Source organism: Diorhabda carinulata, chromosome 1, assembly GCF_026250575.1.
Source record: "Diorhabda carinulata isolate Delta chromosome 1, icDioCari1.1, whole genome shotgun sequence".
In the NCBI taxonomy this organism is placed as follows: Eukaryota; Metazoa; Arthropoda; class Insecta; order Coleoptera; family Chrysomelidae; genus Diorhabda; species Diorhabda carinulata.
Window position 1 is genome coordinate 19,845,700 of NC_079460.1, and position 24,687 is coordinate 19,870,386.

At 31.3% G+C, this 24,687-nt stretch overlaps 3 protein-coding genes across 4 annotated transcripts; 1 reads left to right on the plus strand and 2 right to left on the minus strand.

Moving 5' to 3' along the window:
• Positions 1-11,209: 11,209 nt before the first annotated feature.
• On the minus strand, positions 11,210-17,423 carry LOC130904234 (RING finger protein 11). Its single transcript, XM_057816881.1, has 2 exons — positions 16,891-17,423; positions 11,210-15,650 (listed from the first exon to the last, which is right to left on the minus strand). The coding sequence occupies exons 1-2, from the start codon at positions 17,011-17,013 to the stop codon at positions 15,312-15,314; spliced, it is 462 nt and encodes a 153-aa protein (XP_057672864.1). The 5' UTR covers positions 17,014-17,423; the 3' UTR covers positions 11,210-15,311.
• A 196-nt stretch (positions 17,424-17,619) lies between these two features.
• On the plus strand, positions 17,620-21,749 carry LOC130904239 (golgin-84). 2 transcript variants are annotated; one of them, XM_057816894.1, is made up of 9 exons: positions 17,620-17,864; positions 17,918-18,139; positions 18,192-18,278; positions 18,485-18,799; positions 18,919-19,123; positions 19,324-19,557; positions 21,242-21,314; positions 21,373-21,533; positions 21,622-21,749. In XM_057816894.1, exons 1-9 carry the CDS (start codon positions 17,752-17,754, stop codon positions 21,679-21,681), a joined length of 1,470 nt encoding a protein of 489 aa, XP_057672877.1. In that variant the 5' UTR covers positions 17,620-17,751; the 3' UTR covers positions 21,682-21,749. The 2 variants fall into 2 exon arrangements, with proteins under 2 accessions (XP_057672877.1, XP_057672886.1); XM_057816903.1 differs by having other exon boundaries at positions 17,643-17,864; positions 17,918-18,135; positions 18,188-18,278.
• LOC130904252 (uncharacterized) lies at positions 21,747-23,805 on the minus strand. The gene is made up of 3 exons (XM_057816917.1): positions 23,633-23,805; positions 23,256-23,577; positions 21,747-21,944 (listed from the first exon to the last, which is right to left on the minus strand). The coding sequence occupies exons 1-3, from the start codon at positions 23,712-23,714 to the stop codon at positions 21,785-21,787; spliced, it is 564 nt and encodes a 187-aa protein (XP_057672900.1). The 5' UTR covers positions 23,715-23,805; the 3' UTR covers positions 21,747-21,784.
• Between the last annotated feature and the right edge of the window lie 882 nt (positions 23,806-24,687).

Here is a 24,687-nt window from a genome sequence, read left to right on the forward strand (position 1 = left end):
TTATTTTTGAAATTAAAATGACGTTCCAATTGATAGAATAGTATCATTTCATCACTCTAAATGATTTCTGGTACGACAATAGGATTATTGATTTAGAATCTGGTTGTACCATAACAACTAGTATACAACTCTGAAGAAGTAATATGAATAAATATAATAGAAGAATATTGGTAAACATTGACAAGAAAAAGTAGTATATGGCTTGCAAAATATTTCTCGTATTATACGAAATATTAACTGCGCAGTTCTACCAGAGATGTTCTTTTCCCACCTCTGAACAATAAAAATGGCGAACATACCATTTTCATTTTTCAATATACCTGAACTGATTAAGACTAATCATCACATATGTGGCAGTGGTTTGTGGTACCAGAACTTGTCTGAATACCGCAAGGAACACTCTCTCGAAGGTAAAAAGACTGGCTTGCGTATGTGAAGCCAGAGGCATGAAATCATACTGAACAGTTGGACTAGAAGTAATTCTGAATCTCTAACCTCTTCATATAGTACCGAAAAGCGTGGCAGATAAAACATCAGTTGGAATGTTCAGAGACGGAATCACTAAAGAAAAACCATCCATAAATAATGACCAAACCTGGGACTGACCTCAGGATGAAGCATAGAAAAAAATTAGCTTTGAAAAAAAAATTTACCTCCATTCTAAGCTGTAGAAGTAAGTGGAATCAAAACACCATACATGAAATGAACAGAATTGTTATTAAATGGTATTCGGTCGGATCTAAAGCAGCAGACGACCGAACTGGAATAGCAGTGTACGGGCCCAGAACCAAACACTCTGTAAGCCTGGGAGACACACGAAACATTTTTCAAGCAGAAATTTATGCAATTGATTAGTGTATCCTGTTTAATTTATAGAGGAACTATTACAAACAGGAGATCATCATCGTATCTGATAGCCAAACAGCCATTAGAGCTTTAAACTCCAATATTATAAAATCTAAACTCTTTTGGGACTCACCGGAGTGAAGGGAAATAAAATAGCTGATAAGCTCGCTAAAGCGGAAGCAGACAAGCTGTTCATGGAACGTGAATCTTTCTCTGGTATTAGCTACAGAACAATAAAAAAAGCATTGGATAGAAAAAGCTAGATAGGAGCAAAACCAATTATTGGGACAACTTATAGGGGCTAAAACAGACAAAGAATCTCCTGTGAAACTATAACCAAAGAAGATTTGCTGAAAATAACAACCTAAGTGAGAACAATCTACGAATCCTACCAAAAGTTCTATCGGGGCACTGTCGCCTCAATAGTCACCTAAAAACGCTAGACTTTGCAGATAATGGGGCGTGCAGATTTTGTTGCACAGTGGACGAAACATCTATCCACAATCTCTCGAAGTGTGGCTACGTAACTCCAAAGCACTACACAAAGAAGCGTATAAAATAGAAGACAAAGGTTTTGGGTCATCTTTTTCATCAGTCATCATCATTTTTGGCCATCCCACATTCTTCATTGTCTAAAAGAAGTGGGATTAACAGATCAGCTGTAAACACTGGGTTCCCCAATATCTCAAGAAGGAAGGGGGTCTCATTAAATCCTTTGGGTCGCAGTGTATATGATCCCCCAATAAAAACAGACAAACAAACAATCTTGCAAAAATAACATCAAGTAGAGATCACAAAAGAGTTGCTTGATAACGAATCTGAGGACCTTACATTTATCAATGGCATCATTACTGATGACAAGACAACTGTTCAACAATCTTACAAATGGCGCATCAAAAATGAACCAAGAGCTTTTTACAGAGGGTCAAGCGGTCAATAAGAAGTACTACATGGCTGTTTTGCAAGCATTTAATCATGACACGTTGCTAGACACGATCCATTTTAATACAGAGATGCCATTTTCTCAAATTTAGGCTTCTACTGTAGTCCCGCTGCAATAGCAACAGTCTTGTCATTTTCTAGCTTAACTATACATAAAAGGTTAAAATTTGAAAAGATAATTTTTAAATTATAAATGGATCAGAGGAGGAGTAAACGGATCGGTCTCTAGATATATAATGGATATATCTCGATCTAAATTCTACAAAAAGACTTGTAGCGCATTCAAACTAAAAAACCTGTTCAATCCTCAAGCAGTTTTTTTGGACTTCCAGAAGATTATACAGGAAAACAATCACTACTTATTACAAAGAAAAATAAACCGGTATTCCGTATAAAGGCATTGTTAGTAACAATGGATTTAACAAAAGATTCTCGCTTCTTCTTCTCGAGTCGTTATCGACTGTTAAAGCCGTTGTTCAAATAGATGTCTCTAAAAATAGAGGAACATTTAGGATTCTTCAACCAAAAAGTAATTTGGAACAGTTGATAGAACGCAGGCACTAAAATATCTGTTAGTCTGTGTTATAAGTTAGGTTATAGGTATAGTTCTTCCAATATCAATTGCAGATTATAAAAACTTATATAAAAACCCTTGGCCACAATTTTGTTTGATCTACCAAGGCGTAGATACCTCATTTTATAAATTTATTATTTTTATAAATACTTTTAAAAATATGTATATCTTATGCGAGAAAGTATTCGTTAAAAGGCAATTGAATAATTATAAATTGGACGCCGTTATTTAGACAAAAGCACTTAATTGTCGTCCTACTTGGAACTTTGAAGAAAACATATTATACCTCGTTAATTTGCTACAACTGAATATTAAATTATAAAACCTAAATAGACGATTAAAATATACCTGCATGTAAGGGAGTTCGGTTTAAACAGGGTACCAGACGTGAACTGAGCCCTTTTTATACCCCATTCGCCTTCTTTTTCTGGAAAACGAAATTTCCAAGCAAAAACCAAAGAATTAATTCTTTGCAAATAAAACAAAAGAAAAGAAACATTTCAATTCCAAATTATCTTTTCCAAGGCTCTTGGCGATCTGCTGCTAGAACTTTCTTTACGAGTTCTAAATCTCTTTCCTCAGTTTTGGAGACTGACTACATTTTTCTAATTCTGATTTTGCTCATATTAACTCTATAGGGTTGAATATGCAATAGTAAGGAGGTACTCTGAGAAGAGTATTTCTATTTATTTAAAAAAATTTATGAATTAAATAAATATCACCAAATGAAACCACCGCTTATCGCAGACTGTGGAAATGCATTTGCAATTGCATTTACGATTCGATGTTTTCCTTGGTAAACAGTGGAGATGATGAGTCCACGTGGACTTACGGTTTGCTAGATGTTTGTCGAATTTTATACGGGGAGTAATTTGGTATGAGTGCCGTGCGTATTTATGAAATATTTATTGTTCCTCGCATAACTATCTTCTGCAATTGATATTGGAAGAATTATGTATCAAACTGCAAACAACGTTTTCATATTTTATACAAGATAGCTTTCTGAAACCTGCAATTATCTATTAAATATGTATATTTAATTATCAGTGTCCATGGAGTTATTTTATTTCAATAACTAATAACACTTCTTCGCCGTTTTTATATTCACCAAAATTTGATCTTAAATATACAAGAAAATCAATAAACAATACTGTTTTTAAGAGTGAATAACAATACCAATTTGAAAGATATGATAATAATAATTAATAACATATCTATATCATAAAATATGGCATTGCATCGTTATTATCTCTATTTCTTAATTACAATGTGCACTCGACACCTTGTTAAGTAGTTGTTTTAAATATACATTTTGGTTTCAACACATTCTGTCGATTGTATTATTAGCAATAAATGATTTAACGAGCTAAGAAATGTTTTGTTTATTTCATTACCAATTATATTAACAACAATATATATTTTTGGAAAAAAATATAAAAATCGTCATCGATGCTATGAGGCGCAAATTTATTAAATAACCTTTTGAAGAGAAATGTAATATAATCTATCTTTCATTCCATTCCAATATTCCATGTATTCATTTGAATATTCTTCAGAATTACACTTTGGCTTTCATATCATACGCATTCGTAGCCACATTTTTCTTTTGTTTTCTATTGGATTAATTTTTGGAGTACCTATATTCTTAATGCGCTTTCTATCATTATCAGTTGAAAATGGAGAAATCTAATAATCACGGAGGCTATCTAGTGATAATTCTCAACGATGGATTTCGGTAACTATTATACGGGGTAGGAAGATGACCTGTCAGCTGATTACGGACCCTAACCCAGAACGAAATACTGATCAGAGTTTTCGAACGTCGCGGTTTGTTTTCAGTAAAAATTTAAAATTAAAAACCTTTTATTTTCATTACTTTAGTTTTGTGTGTTAATTTATTACTTTTTCTGTGTTTATAGACCTAAATTCAATTGTGCTATAGATACTTTAACTTTTAATAATTATTATCAGAGATTCACCAGATTTTATGCCAAATTTTCATACAGAAAAACCAGAAAAGTACACAAGCTGCAAGCCTTAAACTGTAAACTGTAATCAAAAAAACTACGGGAGGTAAACAGCTTACAAGGTTTCTTCTTCAGGTGTCATCTCCATTTAATGAAAGTTGGCGACAATTTCGACATGCTTATTTCGATCCTGAGTGGTGTGAATTAAAGATGATGTGTTCATACCAGTCCAATCGAGGTTGTTTTTTTAACCATGAATGTTGTCTGTAACCAGTCCACGTTGTTACAGTATATGTAACCCAGATAAGCGGTCTTTCTTCTCTTTCCTTTCCCATACATCTAACCACTTTATCGTTAGGTATATGTTGAGTACATGATATTTTTAGTAGTCTACGGAAGATCTATATTTCAAAAGCCTCGAGTCTGCTCATGGTACCCACCTTTAATGTCCATGTTTCTGCTCCATACAGGAGGTTCAACTTAATTAAAACAACGAAACCACCTGCCAGCTGATAGCATTCGTCCACGATATACTAGAGTGAAAAGATCATACGACATGACCCGAATACATCGTTCAGTTTACGAACAGGAAACGGGATCCGAATTTCTTTCCAAACATTCAGATCATGACAAAAATTTCTTTCAATTTTCTACTGTTAGTACAACTTTTCGTAGGGGGTGAATGTAAACTTCCCGACCCCCCAAATTTGTACGACATTGCTCGGAAATTTCAAAAAATAGAATACAAATTTCATGAAAGCTGATTCACTAGTATAAGAAAATGTCACAATTATCCCAAACTTACTGGTATATAAGGAATAACTAGCTGGAAATGGGATCACGTTCATTGTTATTCGGAAAATGATCCGAGTTAATCGAGTCGTAGTCAATTGTCCATTCTACCCTGGTATACCGGAGGGTGAATGGTCCTTTGAACTTTGAACGTTATTTATTCCTCTTGAATGACTGTCTACTATTAATTCTCATAAACAGCTTCATTGTTCGGAAATTTGAAAACATAGAGTGTTCAAAACAAAGCCACAAACTATATTAAACGAATTGTCGACCATAAAATCTAGAATACGAAAGCAAATTTTTGATTATTTAATTAATTAATGAGACTATGATCGGTTTAAACCGATCATGGTCTGAATGTTCAGAAACTAATCCGGATAACCTTCATTGTTGTTCGGAAACTGATCGAGTTAATCGGCTCGTAGTCATATGATACGATTCTGTGTACCTTAGTACATAAGTGGATAAATGCGATGAATGACGGGTTGTTTCATTTTGTCGTGCTTTTTAAACTTTGAATTGAATTTTTGAATATTGAAATTATTGAATTCTTCTTATATGGTTATCTATGATTACTTCTTAAACAGCCTAATTGATTAAACCTCTCAAATCTATTATACAACTGAACAAGTATCATGGAAAAATTAACGCATGAAACTTCGACGTCATGGCGATACAATCAAAATACATTAGAGGGAAATTAACCTCAAACAATCGAACATTTGGTAATTTTCTTGAGTTAGGTCTAGTTAAAATTTCTTCAACCTTTTGAGTTGAGCTTCAATTTTTTGGCTCCGTTTCTCATACAGTGGTTATAATTTTTTTTCAAACTGCCCACATTTTATTCACTTTATAAAGTTAGGTTTACATAGAAGAAACCATAATATTCATTATTTTATGTTTTTTATTTACATTTTATTATAAAGTGATTAAAGGTTCGTTCCAACCCATCAAAAAACCGTTCTTGGTACGGTGACGATTCGGCGCATATATGTAATACTTCTATATGGGCAGTTTCTATAAGTGGAAGCTGTTCCGACTAAGGAAGACAGAATGGCAACGATTTCTCTATTCTCCGAGGTTTCAGCTCGGTTCTGCGCATTTTCAAGCATGGGCAGTATAGATAAAGTATTTCGAATGAGAGAGAAAATGAATACTGTCGACACCGTAAGGTAGAGACGTTTTTTCCCATACCAACTGTCCATATAGGAGTATTACATATATGATATTTATTCAAATTCACATCCGAAGATCGAGCTTGGCATAGAGCCTTGAGATTATTCAGGGTAGGCTACAAAAAATATATAAACACAACGAGATGTGTAAAAAAGTATATATAAGAGCCGGACTCAACTATTTTAATGTTGTTTTAGTAAAGTTTTAGTAAATGCTAGTGTACTGTTACATCATGTGACACTTTTGGGATTCCCAAAAATATTGAAATATTCACAATAATTGTAATACGAGGTCTGGCTATTAAATAACGAGACTTGTTACAAAGAAAGGTTTTATTATAAAAATTATTCTACATTCGAATGCTCCCCTTCAATATACTACCCTCCCTTCGCCATACCTTTCCATACGTTTTTTCCATTGCTTGAAGCAGTGCTGAAAGTCTTCTTTGGTGAGTGCCCTTAAGAGCTCTGCCGTTTTTTGCTTTACCGCTTCCATTGACTCAAATCGGGTCCCTTTCAAAGCAGATATTTTGCTAACCTATCAAAGAAATCTGAGCAGACCCATTGATGCAAGAGCTTTTGGTCAGGAGTCAGATTTTTTGATACCAGCTTCGCACACACTTTTGTCATGTGTAATTCCCGTATAAAATGTTTCTCGCCGTTTGTTTATCGGCGTTTACAGCCTCGGAACTTAACCAAATGCTCATTTAAGGATTTGCACGCACAATTTATAGATAACTAAATACCCAGCAAACTACTCGTTTTTCACCCCACCCGTCTAGGGCACCCTCTAGGCACGCAATCTCGTTATTTAATAGCCAAACCTCGTACTATGTATATGCGTTACCGTTATATGAACTATTCTGTTTCAACCAACTTAGGTTTAATTTTTGAACCGTTTCCAGGACGGACTTTTCGGTACTTGGTTGATAGCGAATATTGTTACAAGAACCGTGCTTAGGCGGAGATTGCACAGAAAATATCCAGATTAGCAGGTAGGAACAAACATTAAGTGTAATTTGTGAAATCATAGGACAGTCTGATAGATTTGTTTATTGTTGTTCTATTGTTTGTGGAAGAATCCTTGTGGTATACCAAGTTTCTTTCTACTTCTATCAGCAGTTGAACACGTCCCATTCCTTTTGTCTGAAATTTATGGTACTTAACTGGACACTTTATCAACTATTCTCCCATATGTGGTACTTCTTACTCTACCCTCCAAAATCTCTACAACATAAATCTCCAACCAAAAAAATAATACTCAAATTATTATACGATTGTGACAGTTTAAAATAAGCATATGTTTCATTATAAGCCATAAATCACGTATAAATTGAAAATTATTGAGATTAAATGTAAGAAAATATTAATCATTCTTATTACGAAATTTTATTGTATACAATGATTTGCAAAATTTGTCATATTTCCTTATTATTGCATCATTCACTAAATATTAGTAAATTTATGAAGATTTTACATAAAATAAAACAGAATTTTATCTAATACAAATTACAATATCCAGAGTGGAAAATGATATATTAGTATTTAGATCCAGAATGCAATAATGTGTTTGTTATTAGTTGTAAGTATTTTAGAGTTGAACAATTTATAGTTATTTCTCAATTATTTTTGTTAATTCTTTCTTAATACTAAGGAATATTAGTATTTAAATGGTAGAAATTGAAGAAAATGTGGAAGTACATTTTGAATACCTAGGACGTCACTAATTACATTGTTAGTTAATTAAATTATTCATTATTAGATTTGTTACTTAATATATTCAATTATCTGTTTTTATTAATATTAGCTTTATATTAAGATAACGCCATCTAGTAGCAATAATAAGATTAGTATGAGAATAATTTAAATTAGTGCAGGTAGGCCAATGTAAAAGCTTTCCATTCAGAATAAATATTTATATTCCGTGTGGACAAACAATCCTACTAGACATTTGAAGGAAAATTCTCGCCGTTAACAAATTTCTCAGTATATCTCGGGACAGAAAAAAGATATCGACATGTGGTTTTCGTTATTGTAAATCACAATATCTAAAATATATAAAACTACGCCCTCTAGCAATCACATTGCTAAGTAAATTGCTTAGAATTTAGATATTTTGCATTGCTGGACAAAATCTCTTTAAAACAATATCAAGTTTAGAAAAATCGGTGACTTACAGGCATTTGTTCAATAACACTATTAGTCCGGTCAATTTAGGCATGAAATAGTGGTTAAATAACAAAGATTCCCGGAAAGCCAAAAATTGGTGGAGAGCTGGAGTTCACCATTACAAATGAATCCCCATCGATCCTATGTGTGCTACAAAAGTTATTCGGGGTCAAAGTTCGAATTTTGAGTTTTATCAAAAAAAAACCTTAAACCAAAGTTGTAGATCTTAAAATTCTCTACTAAATGATCCCAGTGATTTTTTTTCTAAGAGTTACTATTCCTGACATATCGTAATTCTAAGAGTCACATTATACATGTACATATCAGACACTGAAACCGAGTATAAATACCTATTTGTATCTCAAAACAAGCTCAAAATGACGCATATGTCCTCATAATTGAAACAGCATTAATGCAACAAACACAAAAATTGTAGTTATAAGTAGTCAAATTTGTGAAATGAGAAATGCGCAAACTTTGTTGATGAATTTGATTATCGTATATAAAATGCTACTTCATTGGGTAAATTTTCAAAAAATATTAATTTTTTAATTCTTTATTTCCAAATAAGTCTTTAATGGTGGACTTAAAACTCTGAAAATAATTTTTTTCGGAGCCACTTTAGTTATTTTTTTCCCTGAAGCTGTAATATAATCCGTTCCTGAAAATGGGGGGTTACCCATCCGGTACATCTCTCAATCAGCGACAGAACTTATTGCATAGTAGATTAGTTTTTTATATGCAACCGTATACAGGATGCTCCAGGACTCAATGCAAAAAATTCGAGAGTGAGTATATGACGTGAAAATAATGCTGTGACATAAAATTGTCTTATAAGACCCCTCGTATCTGAGTTATAGGTATTTACAGTTGCGAAATCAGAACTTATATTTAAGTACATTTTTCAAATTATACATTCGATCATTATGAATTTTCAATGGATGCTTTCTACACTACTATCTGAAAGCCAGGGGCGGCTCATGCCCCATGGTTAACAATCTGTACAATCTAAAGATAGCAGAAATGGATTTTTCAATCGATTTTTTATCAAAGAGGTACTCTTTGTTCAACTCGATAATATTTATGGTTTACGAGATATATATATTTTTAGATCGTAGTAGATGCCAAGGAAACCGTTCGCCATAAAGAGGCATTCTGAAGAAAATTATAATAAATTGTAATTATTCGTTGAAAATACTTAAAGAGCTATTAAAACACAATCAAACATATCTTGGAAAACTAATGCATAAATACATAGAATAGATAGAGATTAATAATTGAAATAGGGAGATCCATTTGCATGGCCTCCACGTTTCCCTGAATTAAATACAATGGATTCATTCAGTATATCTTAAAACGTTGGTATATGCAACACCGGTAAACATAAGGAACGAAATTATCGATAGAATAAACTTGTGTCGTTATAAGGCAGAATCTTGAAATGTTCTTCCAAGTTCAAAGAAATATCCTCCGTAAACTCCGGAAGTGTGTAGAAGTTTAAGGTGCTCACTACGAGCACTGTTATAGTTTTTTTTATGTTTGTATTTGATAAGTTGTAGGCTAACAAACTAAATTTTTCTACATTTCAATTTTTTCTTTATGTAAGTATCATGATTTTCGATAGCATGCAGCTCAATTAGAAATGTTTGATTGTATGGCATTCAATCATATCACTACGGTGAGAGCAATAAATTAAACAACAACGCATCTTATCTCAAAATAATTTTATTAAAAATAACAATTTATATATATAATAATAATACACAAAATAATAATGAGACTAAATATAAAAACAAAAGATTCACCATACTAAATTATATTAAGAATGGGCATCAAAGAAACAATTTCTTTTACTAGTCAAGCAAAAACGTACTTTACATTTATCACACTTAACTGTGACATCATCTACATTTCCCTCTTTTGTTAAAAATTGGTAGGTGTCCCAAACCATCTTTCATCACACTCAATGAAGGTGCAGCTGTTGGTCTTTGTGGAGTCGATGATCGAGATTTCCCTTTTTTCGGTCTCTGATATAAAAGGAGTTCTTCAGCAACAATAATTTTAAATTGTTTCAGTCCAACTGTTTTCTTTTCTTGAGTTCTTTTTTTGTTTACTCATCAATTTCTTGCCTAATTTGAAGATCCAAAGTTGTTTGTACATTATCCGTTAAGTTTAAGTGAGTCAGCTCTAATATTTTTGGGATTTAGACAAATAATGAATATAAATATATGAATTTACTAACGAAGTTCCCTTAATTTAAAGCGAAGAATCCAATGTTAAAGAGAAAAATGGGGTTGCCATTCGAAAAAATTAGATTCGAAAGTTTTTAGATAGCGAAATTCGGCACCACTTTCTGAACACCCTATATAAATGTTTGTCAAGGTTTTCATAGATTTTGAAAGCTGTAAGTGTAATTTGACCAAATCCCAAAAATATTATACCTGACTCACTTAAACTTGGAAATATATTTTTTTTAGTGGAAGGCTGCATATGTCCAAAAATTACGAAAATGTGAAATAATTAAAAAATGGTGGGGACTTCAGGCATACGATGCCTCATATAAAGTTATATTGAAATTTCGCATAGATTCCAAAAATTTAATAAAAACCTCAGCTTTTCGTTTAAAATAACGAAGTTTCAGAAAACTGAAATTATTTTACCTGAAACGAACATTTCGATTCAGCTCATCGTGAAGACCTTGTATATGATTGATTATGAAGATTTGAAATAAAAAAACGAAGTGTAAATAATATGTTTTAATTATCTTAAATTTTACATACATAATGAACGAAGCCATTCCAACATACAAAATCAATCTGATTAAAGTCATTGATTAAAATAATATTGTCGAATTGATAATTTTGAGTGTAACTAACCGAAGTATATTAAAAAATACATAAATTATATTTGCAGTGGTCGATTCAATATGGAATGACCCAAGACTATCACCACTTTGAAATAAAATAAAAACTGACTATATTAACACAAGGTGAACAATCATTTATGTATATACAATAGGATTCATCTAATAGCTGAGAAATAACCATATGAAACATCCGCATAAACAAGATTAAAAAGATAAGCTTAATCATTAATTCTAGTAAATAAACACAGCGCATCTATGTAAAATACTGCACTTGATCATATTTTCAGATTTAAATAATAAACAGAAAACGTACAATTTTACAATTGTTTGACAACATTTTTTCTAATGTATTAGCCTTACCATTCGTACAAGCATTTTATGAAAATTTGAAGGGCCGTTCGAAACCGGATATATCACGAACTTTCAATACATAAACATGAATGTACAATCTAACAAACTTTTTTAAATCAAATTTCCATTGAAAAATTGTTAATAGGAAATAACTTTTAAAAAGTGATCGTTAATACTGGAATTGATTTGTCCTGTATTGGGCAAAAAAAGCAGCTCTCACTAATTAAAATCTTTATTTTGAGCGCATTTTTCTGTAGAGCGCTTTGAAGCAAATAGCAGGCCAGAGTTTTTTGCAGATAATTCCTGTAGATATACCGAAACGAAAGAAATTTTGGGTATTAGTAGAAAAAAATGAATCAAATTAACCAAAATGTGATTCCCTTGACCAATTTCTTTGTCCTGGTTTATTACTACATGCAATTAGTACGATTTTTATAAAGTTTTGTGTACTAGGGTCTTGTGATACGGCCGGTATTTGCATTGATGTCACATCTTTCCTTTTTCCGGAAAAATAATGAACTTTGTGTTTTCAAATGAATCACCCTGTATATAAGAAATTAGACAATAACAATATCCTAAACGACAATATTTGGCTACAACAAGATGGTGTCCTACCTCAGAATATGGATTGGAAGGCATGATTTTATCGAATGGCCCCCGCGATCACCCGACATGAATCCTTTAGACTATTTCCTGTGAGATCACTTAAAAAATCGTTTATAAAAAACAAAACCTGTCAATATTAAGGAATTAAAAGATTAGATTACCACAAAAATAAGAAGAATTGAACAGTCAGGGATGTTGCAAAATGTATTGCAAAGTTTTACAAATCGCATAGCTTGTTGGACAATATTTTGAGCATCTGCTGTAATCGCCTTTTCTGTATGTTGAAGAAGATGACATCGAGTTAGTAGAAGACCTACCAATTGATAAACCTCCTCAGTAGCTATCTGGCAAAAATAATAATTTGTGTAGGTTCAATGTACTAAATGCATTTCTTAATTTGTTACAATGTAATAAATAATGTATTGCAGCATCAAGACTTTGAAAAATTTAATCAGTTCAATTTTTCTGTGATCGTTCTTCCCCGTGGCCCTTCATATGTTAAGCTTAGTATGCGAGTTGGATCTAGTGAAGTTTGATGACGCCAAACACAATCTAAAGAGCTTATGACCATACAAATGCAATATTTTATAAACAGTTCAAAAACAGGAAAGATTATTGTTCTATAATTGAATAAACTATCTTGTTATCATGATTTAGTTCTAATTAATACTCAAGAGGCTTATTTGAACATTTTTCTATTGTTTCTTATTGGTAGTTATTTATATAAGTGCGATCCATAAATTGCATTCGTTTTTCAGTTCTAGTATTAAAAATTGTTATTCTTATTAACGTGATATGTAAATCTATTATAGAAATGTTGTATCACTTAAATAATAATACTGGTAGAATGCAATAAGAGTGTAGTGAAACTAATGCTATGTTTTTTTATGTATCTTGAAAAATATACTTAGTCACGATATTTTTAATCATGCTCTTAAAAATAATTATAATTTATGGTAAAGGCACCAGTAACTTGAATGTGGGAAATACATTGAATAAAAACGATTTTAACGATTCATGCGGGTTGCATTTTTTGTCCCCTGTGACGCGAGCGCCATGTAGATACGACAACTGAGTGTCAGCCATTTTGTTGATGCGTTTTTGTACACAAACCATGGTGATCTTGGCACCATACCTATCAATTCTTTTGAAGAATTACTGAAAGATGGTGAACTGCGATGTTGTAGTAAAAAATGAGTCGTAGGGTGCGTGAAATTGCTATCAACAACCTGACTCCTCATATATATCCACTGCTATTTAACTATTACACCAAATTTCGTTTTTCAGTCTTTGCAAAAGCCTAGATTGATGAATAAAGTGTGAAGGATACTACCAAGGACTAAATAGTTTGGGTTTTTGATACAGAAAATAATGAGACTGAACAAGACTAACTAAAAGACTGGAAATATTTTTATATCTAAATTTTATATCTAAATATCTAAAACAAATCTCAATTACTCCTAGGGACGCAAGACATGGAAATTTAAATCTTTAAAAGTGGAAAGAAAGAAACACTATTCAGTTGTATATTGTTTCATACAATGGAAAGATATAGTACACTCACAAAATGATTTAGGAGAATTCAAAGCAATGAAAGTGAGAAGAAAAGTTATTCGGACATTAAGACAAAATGTGATAAGAGTTAAATCCTGATTCCAGAAGAACAAGAGGAAATAAGAACACTACGGTCTTGCATGCACAACAAGTGGCACGCTTCCCTGGCAGCACTTTCACACGATGAGGAAATGCAAGGTTAGAGATGAGGAAATTGTGAGTTTCTAAGCTCTTGTAGTTCTTCATAGCTTCTTTGGTACTCCATTCTAACTAATTCGGTCACGCGAGATCGTTATTTTCATCCATATCTTCGTCCCGCAGCTCAAACAGGTCACAACCACACTCCTGATAGCGCTCACTATCATGATGAGTCAAATATGAGTCAAATTCTGCCTATATATCCCCTTTAAAAAACCATACTTCATCAAAAAATAATCACTAGCAATGCTCCGGTATGTCCTTTCTCTTAAAAACTCATCAACAACATGGCCAACGCCTTGTTGTCATGACTGCTCAATAGATGGCACTCGCACCGCGTCGCTCTACTGGGGCCTTGTGCAACCCAAGGATATATTCAACTGTAGTAATATTCTGAATTATATTATTGAACCCTTTTAATTTTAATGTTACTTTTTTACAAAATCCAATAATTGAATTACTTAAAAATACAATTTAGCATTATTTTTTTTTTCAAAATTCGACCACAGAAAAAATATTGTATGTAATTTACTAGTAAACAACCTATTGACCACTAGAAGCTGAAAGCTGCCTGAATGATCCAAACATGTGCCTCGATCCGGGACCAAGTTCACTGGACTCATAGCATATGTCAGCTTCAATCAGTTACAGGATCCAAGTGCAAATCGAATTGTTGAAATTATTTTTACTGGTACCAATACACTGACTATTAGAACTCCAAAAATTATAAACATAAGTACTCACTATATTCAATTAAAAAATAAAAATCTGAAATGTCACAATGTGACAGTTAAAATATAATAGACCAAGCATCCTATAGTTATTCCTTTGCTAAATTATCACAGCCTCCTTTCATACAAAACATTCACGCCCTCTAAAAACAATCAGTTCAGATCACAGTGTTTCACTATTGGCCAAAATGTGGACATTTTCAACAGAAGTGCACTCCATCAAGCAGTTTAATAAACACAATGTTTGTCTTACTATTATAAATTCATTTCTGTTTCACAAATAAAAAAATATTTTATATTTTACTATAATGAATTATTCACACTGTAGTTTTAAAAAAAAATATGTTGATTCTATTACTAGCATCTGATACTCTTACAACTGAAATCTAATATTAATGAATACATAATTATATACTGAAAATACATAAATGAACCACATTATAATATTTTTAAACATTTTTGATGGAATGTACTCCTATCATGTTATTACTGAATAGTTCACAGCTTGGCCTGATTCAGATGCAAAGGCACTGGCTATCAATTGGTCTCATAACTAGTGAGCAGGGCAGCATCAACAGGCTCTAGGCAACTAGGACATGTTAGACTCCTCATAAGCCAATCATCTATACATGTCATATGATAGGTATGCATACATGGCAGATATCGTAGTGCATCTCCTACTAGAAATTCTCCCATACAAATAACACATTCTCTAGCTTTTTTGCATCCATCATATGTCCCTGTGGGTAGATGCTGGATTAATCCAATTCTTTTGGCTATTTTCACCTGTTCTTCCTCTGTAAGTTGGGTAACTGAGCGAGTTACACTTGGTGATGGATGAAATACAGGAGAAGCTGCCTGAATTGGAAGAGTTTCCTGTTGAAAAAAATGAAACAATTTCAAAAATTAACAGTTAGCAATTAGTATTTGAAGCATCATTGGTATTACTAAATCAGTTTACCAGTACCTATAGTAGGGTGATTTATTTCCAAAAAAAATTGTATGTCAAAATTTTTGTTTTCAAATTTCTAATGCTTACTCACTTTTTACAATAATGGAAATCTGTTTGGCGAACCTTATAGGGAACTTTATGCTCTTTAAAATTGTTTTAGAGTTTTTTTGTTTAACTCGCAATGGTTCCCCATAGGAGAAAATTTTTTTTCAAAAACTGTACTTTTACAAGTCCTATTGGTGAACCAGTGCAAGTTACACAAAAAAACTCTACAGCGATTTCTAAGAGCATAAAATTCTCCACAAGATTCATCTAACTGATTTGCATTAATGTAAAAAGTTGGTATTAGAAATTTAAAAAAAATTTACATGCATTTTAAATGGTTAAACTTTATATTTAAATTGATATTAAGAGCTCAAACTTGGTGGGATTTTTTTCTATATGTAGATTAATATTTTGCTTGAGCACAGAAAAAAAAATTTTCGGAAATAAATCACCCTAATCTGTAGTATAACCATCTGATCTTTGTATGCTTTTCACCACAGAGGTCTCCACATCAAGTTTCAAAGTTTATTTATCCTATTTTAGATTGTTATAGAGCAATCGGAGGAGCCGATTAGTTACCATTAGAGAAAAGAATATTTAAAACGATAAGCTGATAAATCTGGTCATATGTAAGAAAAATAATTTACTTCTTTATCCAAAAACACTTTTATAAAATATTTCTATCCTAGACATATAGTTAGGATGTTTACAATTAGATTTAGAATAACAAATGAAAAGGGTCAAGTTCTATTTTCAAATAACATCTAAATTTGTTCAACTTGTTTAACAAAATTCTCATTTATACCCTTAATCCCATAAAAAATGTAAGAAAAATAATATACTTCTTTATCCAAAAACACTTTTAGAAAAGATTTCTGTCCTAGATATATAGTTAGGTTGTTTACAATTAGATTTAGAATAACAAATGAAAAGGATCAAATTCTATTTTTAAATGACACCTAAATTTGTTCAACTTGTTTAACAAAATTCTAATTTATACCCTTAATCCCATAAAAAATGTTTTCACATAAATGATGTGAGTAACAAAGAATTGAGAAAAACATGTTGTTATTGATTGACAGACACAATAAACACTATAAACAGCTGATTGTAATTTACCTGATAAGCTGGGGGTCCTAACTGATCAGATGATGATTCTCTTACACTATCACTACCCCTTAATAATGAAATATCATCTGTAGTTGATCTTCTAAAGCAGTTGCCCATGATTATGCTCGTCATACGATTATGTTGTATTCATAATAACCATTAATGTCATATTTACCAAATAGATTACGAGACCATATTTTTACATACATGTGTAAATTCTACTGTGTATATGATTATTGCAAACGATATCGTTGTATTTGCAATATTTAAACATAAGATCACATTAATAGTAAAAATATTGACACATAAATGGTTAACAATGAAATAATGAAGTTCACGATTACAATGTCTTTTTCTTTTTCTAATTTTGGAACTGTCAAAGCAGTTGTCAAATAAATGTGAATTTTAAATTACCAATTTCCAATAGCTCAGACCAATACTAACAAAAAAACCCTATCTGTATTAGCTACCATTGTCGATTTGAAGTATATTATAAATATTTATTTTTTTCACATTATTCTTGAAAAAGCTTTGTAGGTGATAGACGCCAAGCAAAATAGTTTATTCTCTTTTCTGTTTCATAACTTACTCAAATTCTATTTCTTCACATATATTTCTTATAATAAAATAATTATATTACTAGATGATGAAAATTTCATAATGTATTCCTACTAAAAAATGCCTTCTTAAGATACGAAACAAACCACTGTGTTTATGAGATGACAAGACACAGAAAATATAAGTGACAACCTAAGATTATTGACAACTGTGATGACAACGTACTCAAATAAACAGTAACCTGTGGTGGTGTTCAATCCCAATGAATAAGATCACAGTTTAATAAATACAATTGTAATGAATTAATTAATAATGGCTTGGTTGCAAAATTTAGCTGGTCGAGCTGAAGACCTCTTAAATAAAATTGATCAAAACGCAGCAACCGTTTTAAACGAAGCCACTTCTAAAATTAATGAAGTGAAAGAGTAAGTTTTAAACATTAACAATCACCAGATTCATATATTTTATTTTTTTTTAGAAACTCCCAACAAGAATTTATAAATGAAGTATTTATAAATAAAGAAAAAGAAAATGGTAAAAGTAAATCAAGTAATAGTTCATATACTACATCCCACCGTAATTCTAGTTTTCAAAATTCACCAAAAAAAGAGCATAGTCCAGTTTTAGAAACAAGAAATGTGTTTATAGATTCTGATATACCAACCACTATAAATGAACCCTTGAAACAAACAAATAGTATGTATCCAGATGAAATTAGTAACTATAATTAATTAGCTTTCTATTCAAGGTAGTATAGTTGATGATAGTGCAATAGATGAATCAGTGAAAAGTTCTGTAAAAAGTGATAAAATGTCATCATCAAGCTCAATACACAACAGGTAGAGTAGAATGAATAATCAATCAAATTGAATCTTGCTCTGTTACAATAATGTTCCAATAATATTACATTTATTATTGTATCCTACTTGAAAATTAAGCTGTGATTGATCTGATTTTATTTTTCTATTAAGTAACACTGACAAAATTCAATTTCATAGTATTTAACTCAATATGTTCGATATTTCTCATGTAATGCTGTCTACAGTTTTATTTTAGCAGAAGAAACCCAATTATTACATGAAAGAATTGCCAAATTAGAATTAGAAAATCAGGATCTTAACAAACAATTATTGAATATGCAACATTTATATTCAGATCTGAGAAATGAAAACTCCAACCTAAGGTTTCAAATAGAAAGAGCAAATGAGCAAGTTGCGGAAGCCCAAATTGAGAAAGATCAATATATTGCTAGAGCTCAAAGAATTTTACAAGAAAAAGAAAGACTAATATCATTAAAGCAGCAAAACAATTCTGATGAAAATGTTGAAAATATTTTCACAACTTACAATGAGGAATTAAAGTGAGTGTATTGAAAATTTTTATTTATTTAATTAGTTTTGTTATTGAAACTGAATAATTTTGGGTCAAAATACAAAAAGGTTATTTATGTTCTATAAACAAATACGGATTTGATTTCAGGAGAGAATTGGAGTTTCAACAAAATAAGTCAGAGGAACTTTCTCAAAGAAATTCACAATTGTTAAAAGAGATACAATCATTACAAATGCAACATCAAATAATTCAAAATGGCTTGCAATCAACAAATCAAAGCCTTGAACAAACCTTGGCGAATGAAAAAAAGATTAGAGCAATTGCTGAAGAAGATTGTCTACAAAAAACAAATGTAAGGCAATAAAAATTGTCTAAGAATTACTCTAAAATTTATTTTGATATTTAAGTTGGGGGTGGTTCATACGGAACATATTTGATAACAAAGTTATCTCTTCAGAGAAGTGACAATTTACTTTTAGTCTCTGAAGATTATAATTATTAATTTATCTATACTTTTTGAATTGGTAAATAAAATGTTTTCAATCTTTTCAGGAAGTGTATAAAGCATATCAAGAGATTAATTTCTTACAGCAACTATTGAAAACAAAAACTAATGAAATCATGAGTTTACAAGAAGCTCTTAAAACTAAAAACAATGTGGTTGTCAATGAAGATATTGAATCTAGAATCAAATCATTAACACAAACTTTGATGTTGAAGCAAAATAATCTGGAAACTGTAACAACTGAAAGAAATGCTCTGAGACTACAAATTGAAAAATTAGAAGTAAGTATAATGATCAGATCTTTTGACAAAGGATAGAAATCTCAACAAGTGGTAGTACTTTTCATTCTAAATACTCAATTCTAAGTAAATTTGCCAAAATTTAGTTCAGTTTTGAACTTTTGCATTGTTTTCAGAGCTGAAAGTCTGTAATGTTCAGTTATCTCCTAGTTCATTGCCTTTCAGTTTGTAGTGCTCCTTAGAGTTCTCTCGAATCTGAGTTAAATTTCATTCAGATTAAAATTGTCCATTTTATTATTCCTATATGTTGTTCTTACACAACTACTATTGCTATGTGGCTCTCAGTAATTCATACTCAAAGAAAAAAGGCTCATCCACTGTACATATTATGTCAAAGTAAAACCAATTATTGGAAGAGCCTACAGGGGCTGAGACAGGCAAAAAATTTGGGAAACTATAACCAGATTAGATCTGCTAAATATATCAACCTAAGTAAGAATAATCTATGAATACTAACAGGAGCTCTATCGGGCATTGTCTCCTCACCAAAAAAACGAAAATCTCTGGCAATTGAAGTCATCCCACATTCTAGACTTTTTGAAAGGAGTGGGATTGATGGATCAGTGGTAAACACAGAGTTGTCCAGTATTGCAGCAAAAAAGGAGGACACAATAGATCCTTTGGGTGGTAGTGTATATGATACCCCAAATTTCTATTTACATATTATGTCGAAGTAAAATAAAAGCAAAATTTATTCAAAAAAGAATTTAATAGGGGTCTTCACAATTGCTTCAAAGAACCTACCCAACATATCACTGGTTTTCCAGCTATGTTTCAGCAGATGTTCAATTCAAAGAAAAGTCACAAGTCACCAATACATTAATGGATCTTCTGAACTCCAGTACTGAATTGAATGAGCTTCATTAATTATAGTCTCTCCCTTTTTTGCATTGAAAAAAAAAATCATTTTTAAAAGTATCAAGTGCGGGGGTGTAATAAACCTTCATCCAAATGCCATTTCCAATCTGTTGCTTGGATACTTTCATTTCCAAGCCACTGGTGAATTTTGATCATAACATCTTTTTGTATGCAGAAATTCAATCTAAAGAGAAGTCACAAGTCAGGCATTAATTGATCTTCTGAGCTCTGGTATTTATTTGAATGAGCTTCATTTAATATAGTTTCTCCCCTTGACAAATTTTTCTATTCAAAATCGTGATATTGAGCCACTTAAAGTGACGCCATCTCTGCGATCACATATGCTTGAAAAAAAAAATGTTGACTTGAACAGTGTCCAGAAGCAAATGACATTTTGTTGAAAAAAAAAAAACAGTATTCAAAGATGAATGATTGTTTGTTTTTGAATGAGAAGCAGTTTCAAAAGGCAAATGGTGTAGTGTTTTTGAAAAAAAAGTTCTAAAGACATAATAACGGTTTATTTCTGGTAAAAACAGGTTGTAAAGACAAAATAAGTGAACTGATCTCTTGAAAAACTTGCAAGTCTTTAAAATGCTTTCCAGACATAACATTTTTGTAATCCTCAGTTTTTGAGAGCATTTGGTTAGTAATTTGTTAAAAGTTACAAAAACTGTGTGACAAAGAATAATTTTAACATTCACAAATGTAAATTAATGGTTTCTCTACAAAAAAATATGTGCAGTTGTTTTACATTTAATATTAGATTTCTCAAGTCAATTATATTTAGCTCGTACTAATATTTTTGCAGAATGAATATAAGAAAAATTTGGCCCAGATAAACAGAACTCAAGCTAAGATTATTAATATAACAGAACCAGATGGTAAGAAAATGTGTATGTGTATAATTCCTTGAGAATCACCTAAATTATCACATTTTAGATTCAATACCTGTTCCAAAATTCATGCGAGTATCTCCATTTGATGCAGGTGTAACTCGTAGAGTAAAACATGCATATTCTACTCTGGATGCTGTTAGTATCCGAACTGGTATATTTCTTAGGAGATATCCCGTAGCTCGAGTATTTGTATTTTGTTATATGGTATGACTTGTTTTATATATACAAGTGTGTTTTAGATAGAAGTTACTGATCTTTTCTGTACAAAATTCAACTAACTCTTTTTTTTTAGGTGTTATTACATATATGGGTACTAGTTATCCTTTTCTTGTATGCACCAAGCAATCGCTAGGAATTCTCATGAAGTTTTTAACAAAATGTGAAATAATTTATTTTAATAAATGTACAGGTTAATCAATACAATGTTAATTTTATTCATATACATGTATATACTGTCATTTATTGGATTTAAGAGAATCTAATTCATTCAAAATTAATGCGATGTTAAATCTTAATTTATGAAACATTCTTGGGTCCATTTCAATAATATACTTCTTTCCATTGGTTAATGTCATTGAAAATACCAAAAAATTGGGAATTCTTTTAGCCAATACACTAAAAAACATAAAAATAGATCTTTCAAATGGCACCTATGGATTACAGACTTCCTTTAACCAACAGCTGAGGTATAGAATGGTTTGATTGAAGATTTTAATCTCAAATATTTGTAGAAGGATACCTTCTAAGAAAAATTAGTGAAAGCCAAACAAAATATTTTAAATTTCTTGACCCATAGTCCAGAAAATAAAGCTCAAAAAAGGGCAAAACCTCGAAATTTTTTCATCTTGCATTGGTTTGTACTAAAATTTGGAATTACGCTCATTTCACCCTCTAGTTCATTTTTTATATTGTGCTGTTGCACGCTTTTTGTTTTTTAAGGATAAAAACTACTTCTGTTTTTTAATGGTAAAAACTACGCATAATTATAACAAAGTACAAAATAACATGGGTAAAATTTGGCTTGGATTAGTTAAATTGTTTTATGCTATAGGATACAATTTCATGATATTTCCGGGTCCAACTTCTCGAGTGTATTGATAATACACATATAAAAAGAATCACACAAGGGTGGAGATCCATTTTTATTAGGGTAGTAATTAGGGGTTTTTTTATTGATTTTAAAAAGTTGGAACAGACCTTATTTTGATCATAAGTTGCTCAATTTTCATGTTAGACTTTTTTATTTAAAAGCTATAATTATATACTTTAAAAAAGATTCTATAAATTTTCCTCGAAAAATTGAAAGTTTTCCTGTTATTTGGCTTTGACTTTTTCAAATTATGCATTAACATGCTGTATCACAAGTTCGTGTTGTTGATCATAGAGAAATTAGAAAAAAAAGATTGTTTTTTTTAAAAGCTAAAATTTTCCTCTCTACAGTTTTTGTGATAAAAAGCAAATTTCTTAGTTATTCGCAAAAGAAAAATTCGATTTTTTTTTGTCGAAAAACAGTAAGTTTTTTGAAGGAAATGTAAAAAATATTTTATTTTTAAAATTACTGTTTCCCTCAATTCTTGTAGTCAAAAAGTAAAAAAATTCCACACCTGAGAAGGGGTGGCAACGACCCCCAAGGTTTTAGCTTACAATGGCATGATATAGAAACCGATCCTTGGGATATTCCTTACCTTCGGTGAAAAATTCAAGTAAATCCAGACAGGACAAAAAAAATTCAGAGCAAAATGCTTCATTTCCTGGACTACTAGGCTTAGAATAAAATGATTCACTTAATATTAGTATAAAAACATTATAAAGTAATCCATTTATTTCAATATAAAATCCAAGAAGAATATTTTCGTACCGGTAGAAACTAATCCCTATCAACTGAAGGTATCGATAATATTTTAATGAGTAAAAATTATGTTATACCTTTGACTTAAACTTATATCGATTCTCCATTTTAGTGATGACAGTTTTCCAAAATCTTTAGAATAATTTTTTTGAAGATTGAGTATAATTTCTTCTCTATTTCCTATAAATGGAAGATTTTCTATGAAATCTGAAGAAAATCCTAACTCCACTAACCTCTCTTGAAATTCATTATCACTACTTTGCAAAAATGTTTTTAATAATATTATATAAATCCCCAAGACTTCATAGATATCTTCTCTAGCAATTCCAGTATCTCTTGAGAAATTATCAATAGATTTTGAGCGATCTTGGGTTGTAGGAAGATATGTAGAAAATGCCACTAGAAGGAACAATCACCAATAAACCATATTAAGGAATAATAGTGACATACCTACATTTCAAAATTCTATTTCTATACTCATTTGGAAATTCAGTAGCTAGACTTGTATTCAATTTAGTCAACTCCTGTATGCTCATCTTGATTGAAAATGACAATAATTTTTAAAAAAATATTTTTTTATCATAAAAATATTTTATGTTGACAAAAACATAACCTGCAATATTAACGTCAAATATTAAGGGGTACGTTCCACAACCGATTACAAGACTTTTTCGTAAATTATGATTTTGACTTAATCGTGATCGAAATGTTACGATCCAGATTATATTCACCGTATATCATATATAAAGATTATATATGATATAAACTGCACTGAAGCAGTTGACAACAAAAATGCTGCTTATTGCAAATAGCGCTGAAATCCTAGTGCCAAAAATCGTGTAATGTTTGTTGTCTTGAGTAATACTTGCAAGCACACCATACATGCTTGTAAGGAACCAATCAATTGGTAACCAATTTTAGATCGCTGTAACTGGTATGCTTGCTTATACACCCATTCAGAACTTGAAAATTACGCATGTGATTGCTCCCTTAAATTATTTGAAATCAGATCTGCGAACAAAGCAATTAATTCCTCTTTCAATGTATATTATTAAGCACTCACAACCACGCTATTTCCCATTCCACTTACATTTGATTGTAAACTTTCCGGTCTAAATAACTGGATCATTAGCTTCATACTATTTATTTCAGCTTAGGTTATATGATTTTAGTTCATGGTTTTATTCTATTATATGAAAATCCTCACGTTTATTATGCACAGATCTCTAGATTCCTATTTGCAAATAATTTACTACACATTCATGGGGAAGGAAGGATCATCTGTTAATCAACTCTTCGAGGCATTACTTGATTATTTATTTTTGAGCATAGTGCCATACTAGCAGCAGAATCTGTAGAATATGACCTAGAGCTGAGCTAAGAGCCACAGAACAACAGCATACCTGATATAAGTAATTTGATGACTTCTTCACTCGAACTTTCAATCTTACAGAATTAAAAAAAATAAAGGTTGTAGAAGCTTTAAAAGATCATTGTTAATGGGAAAAG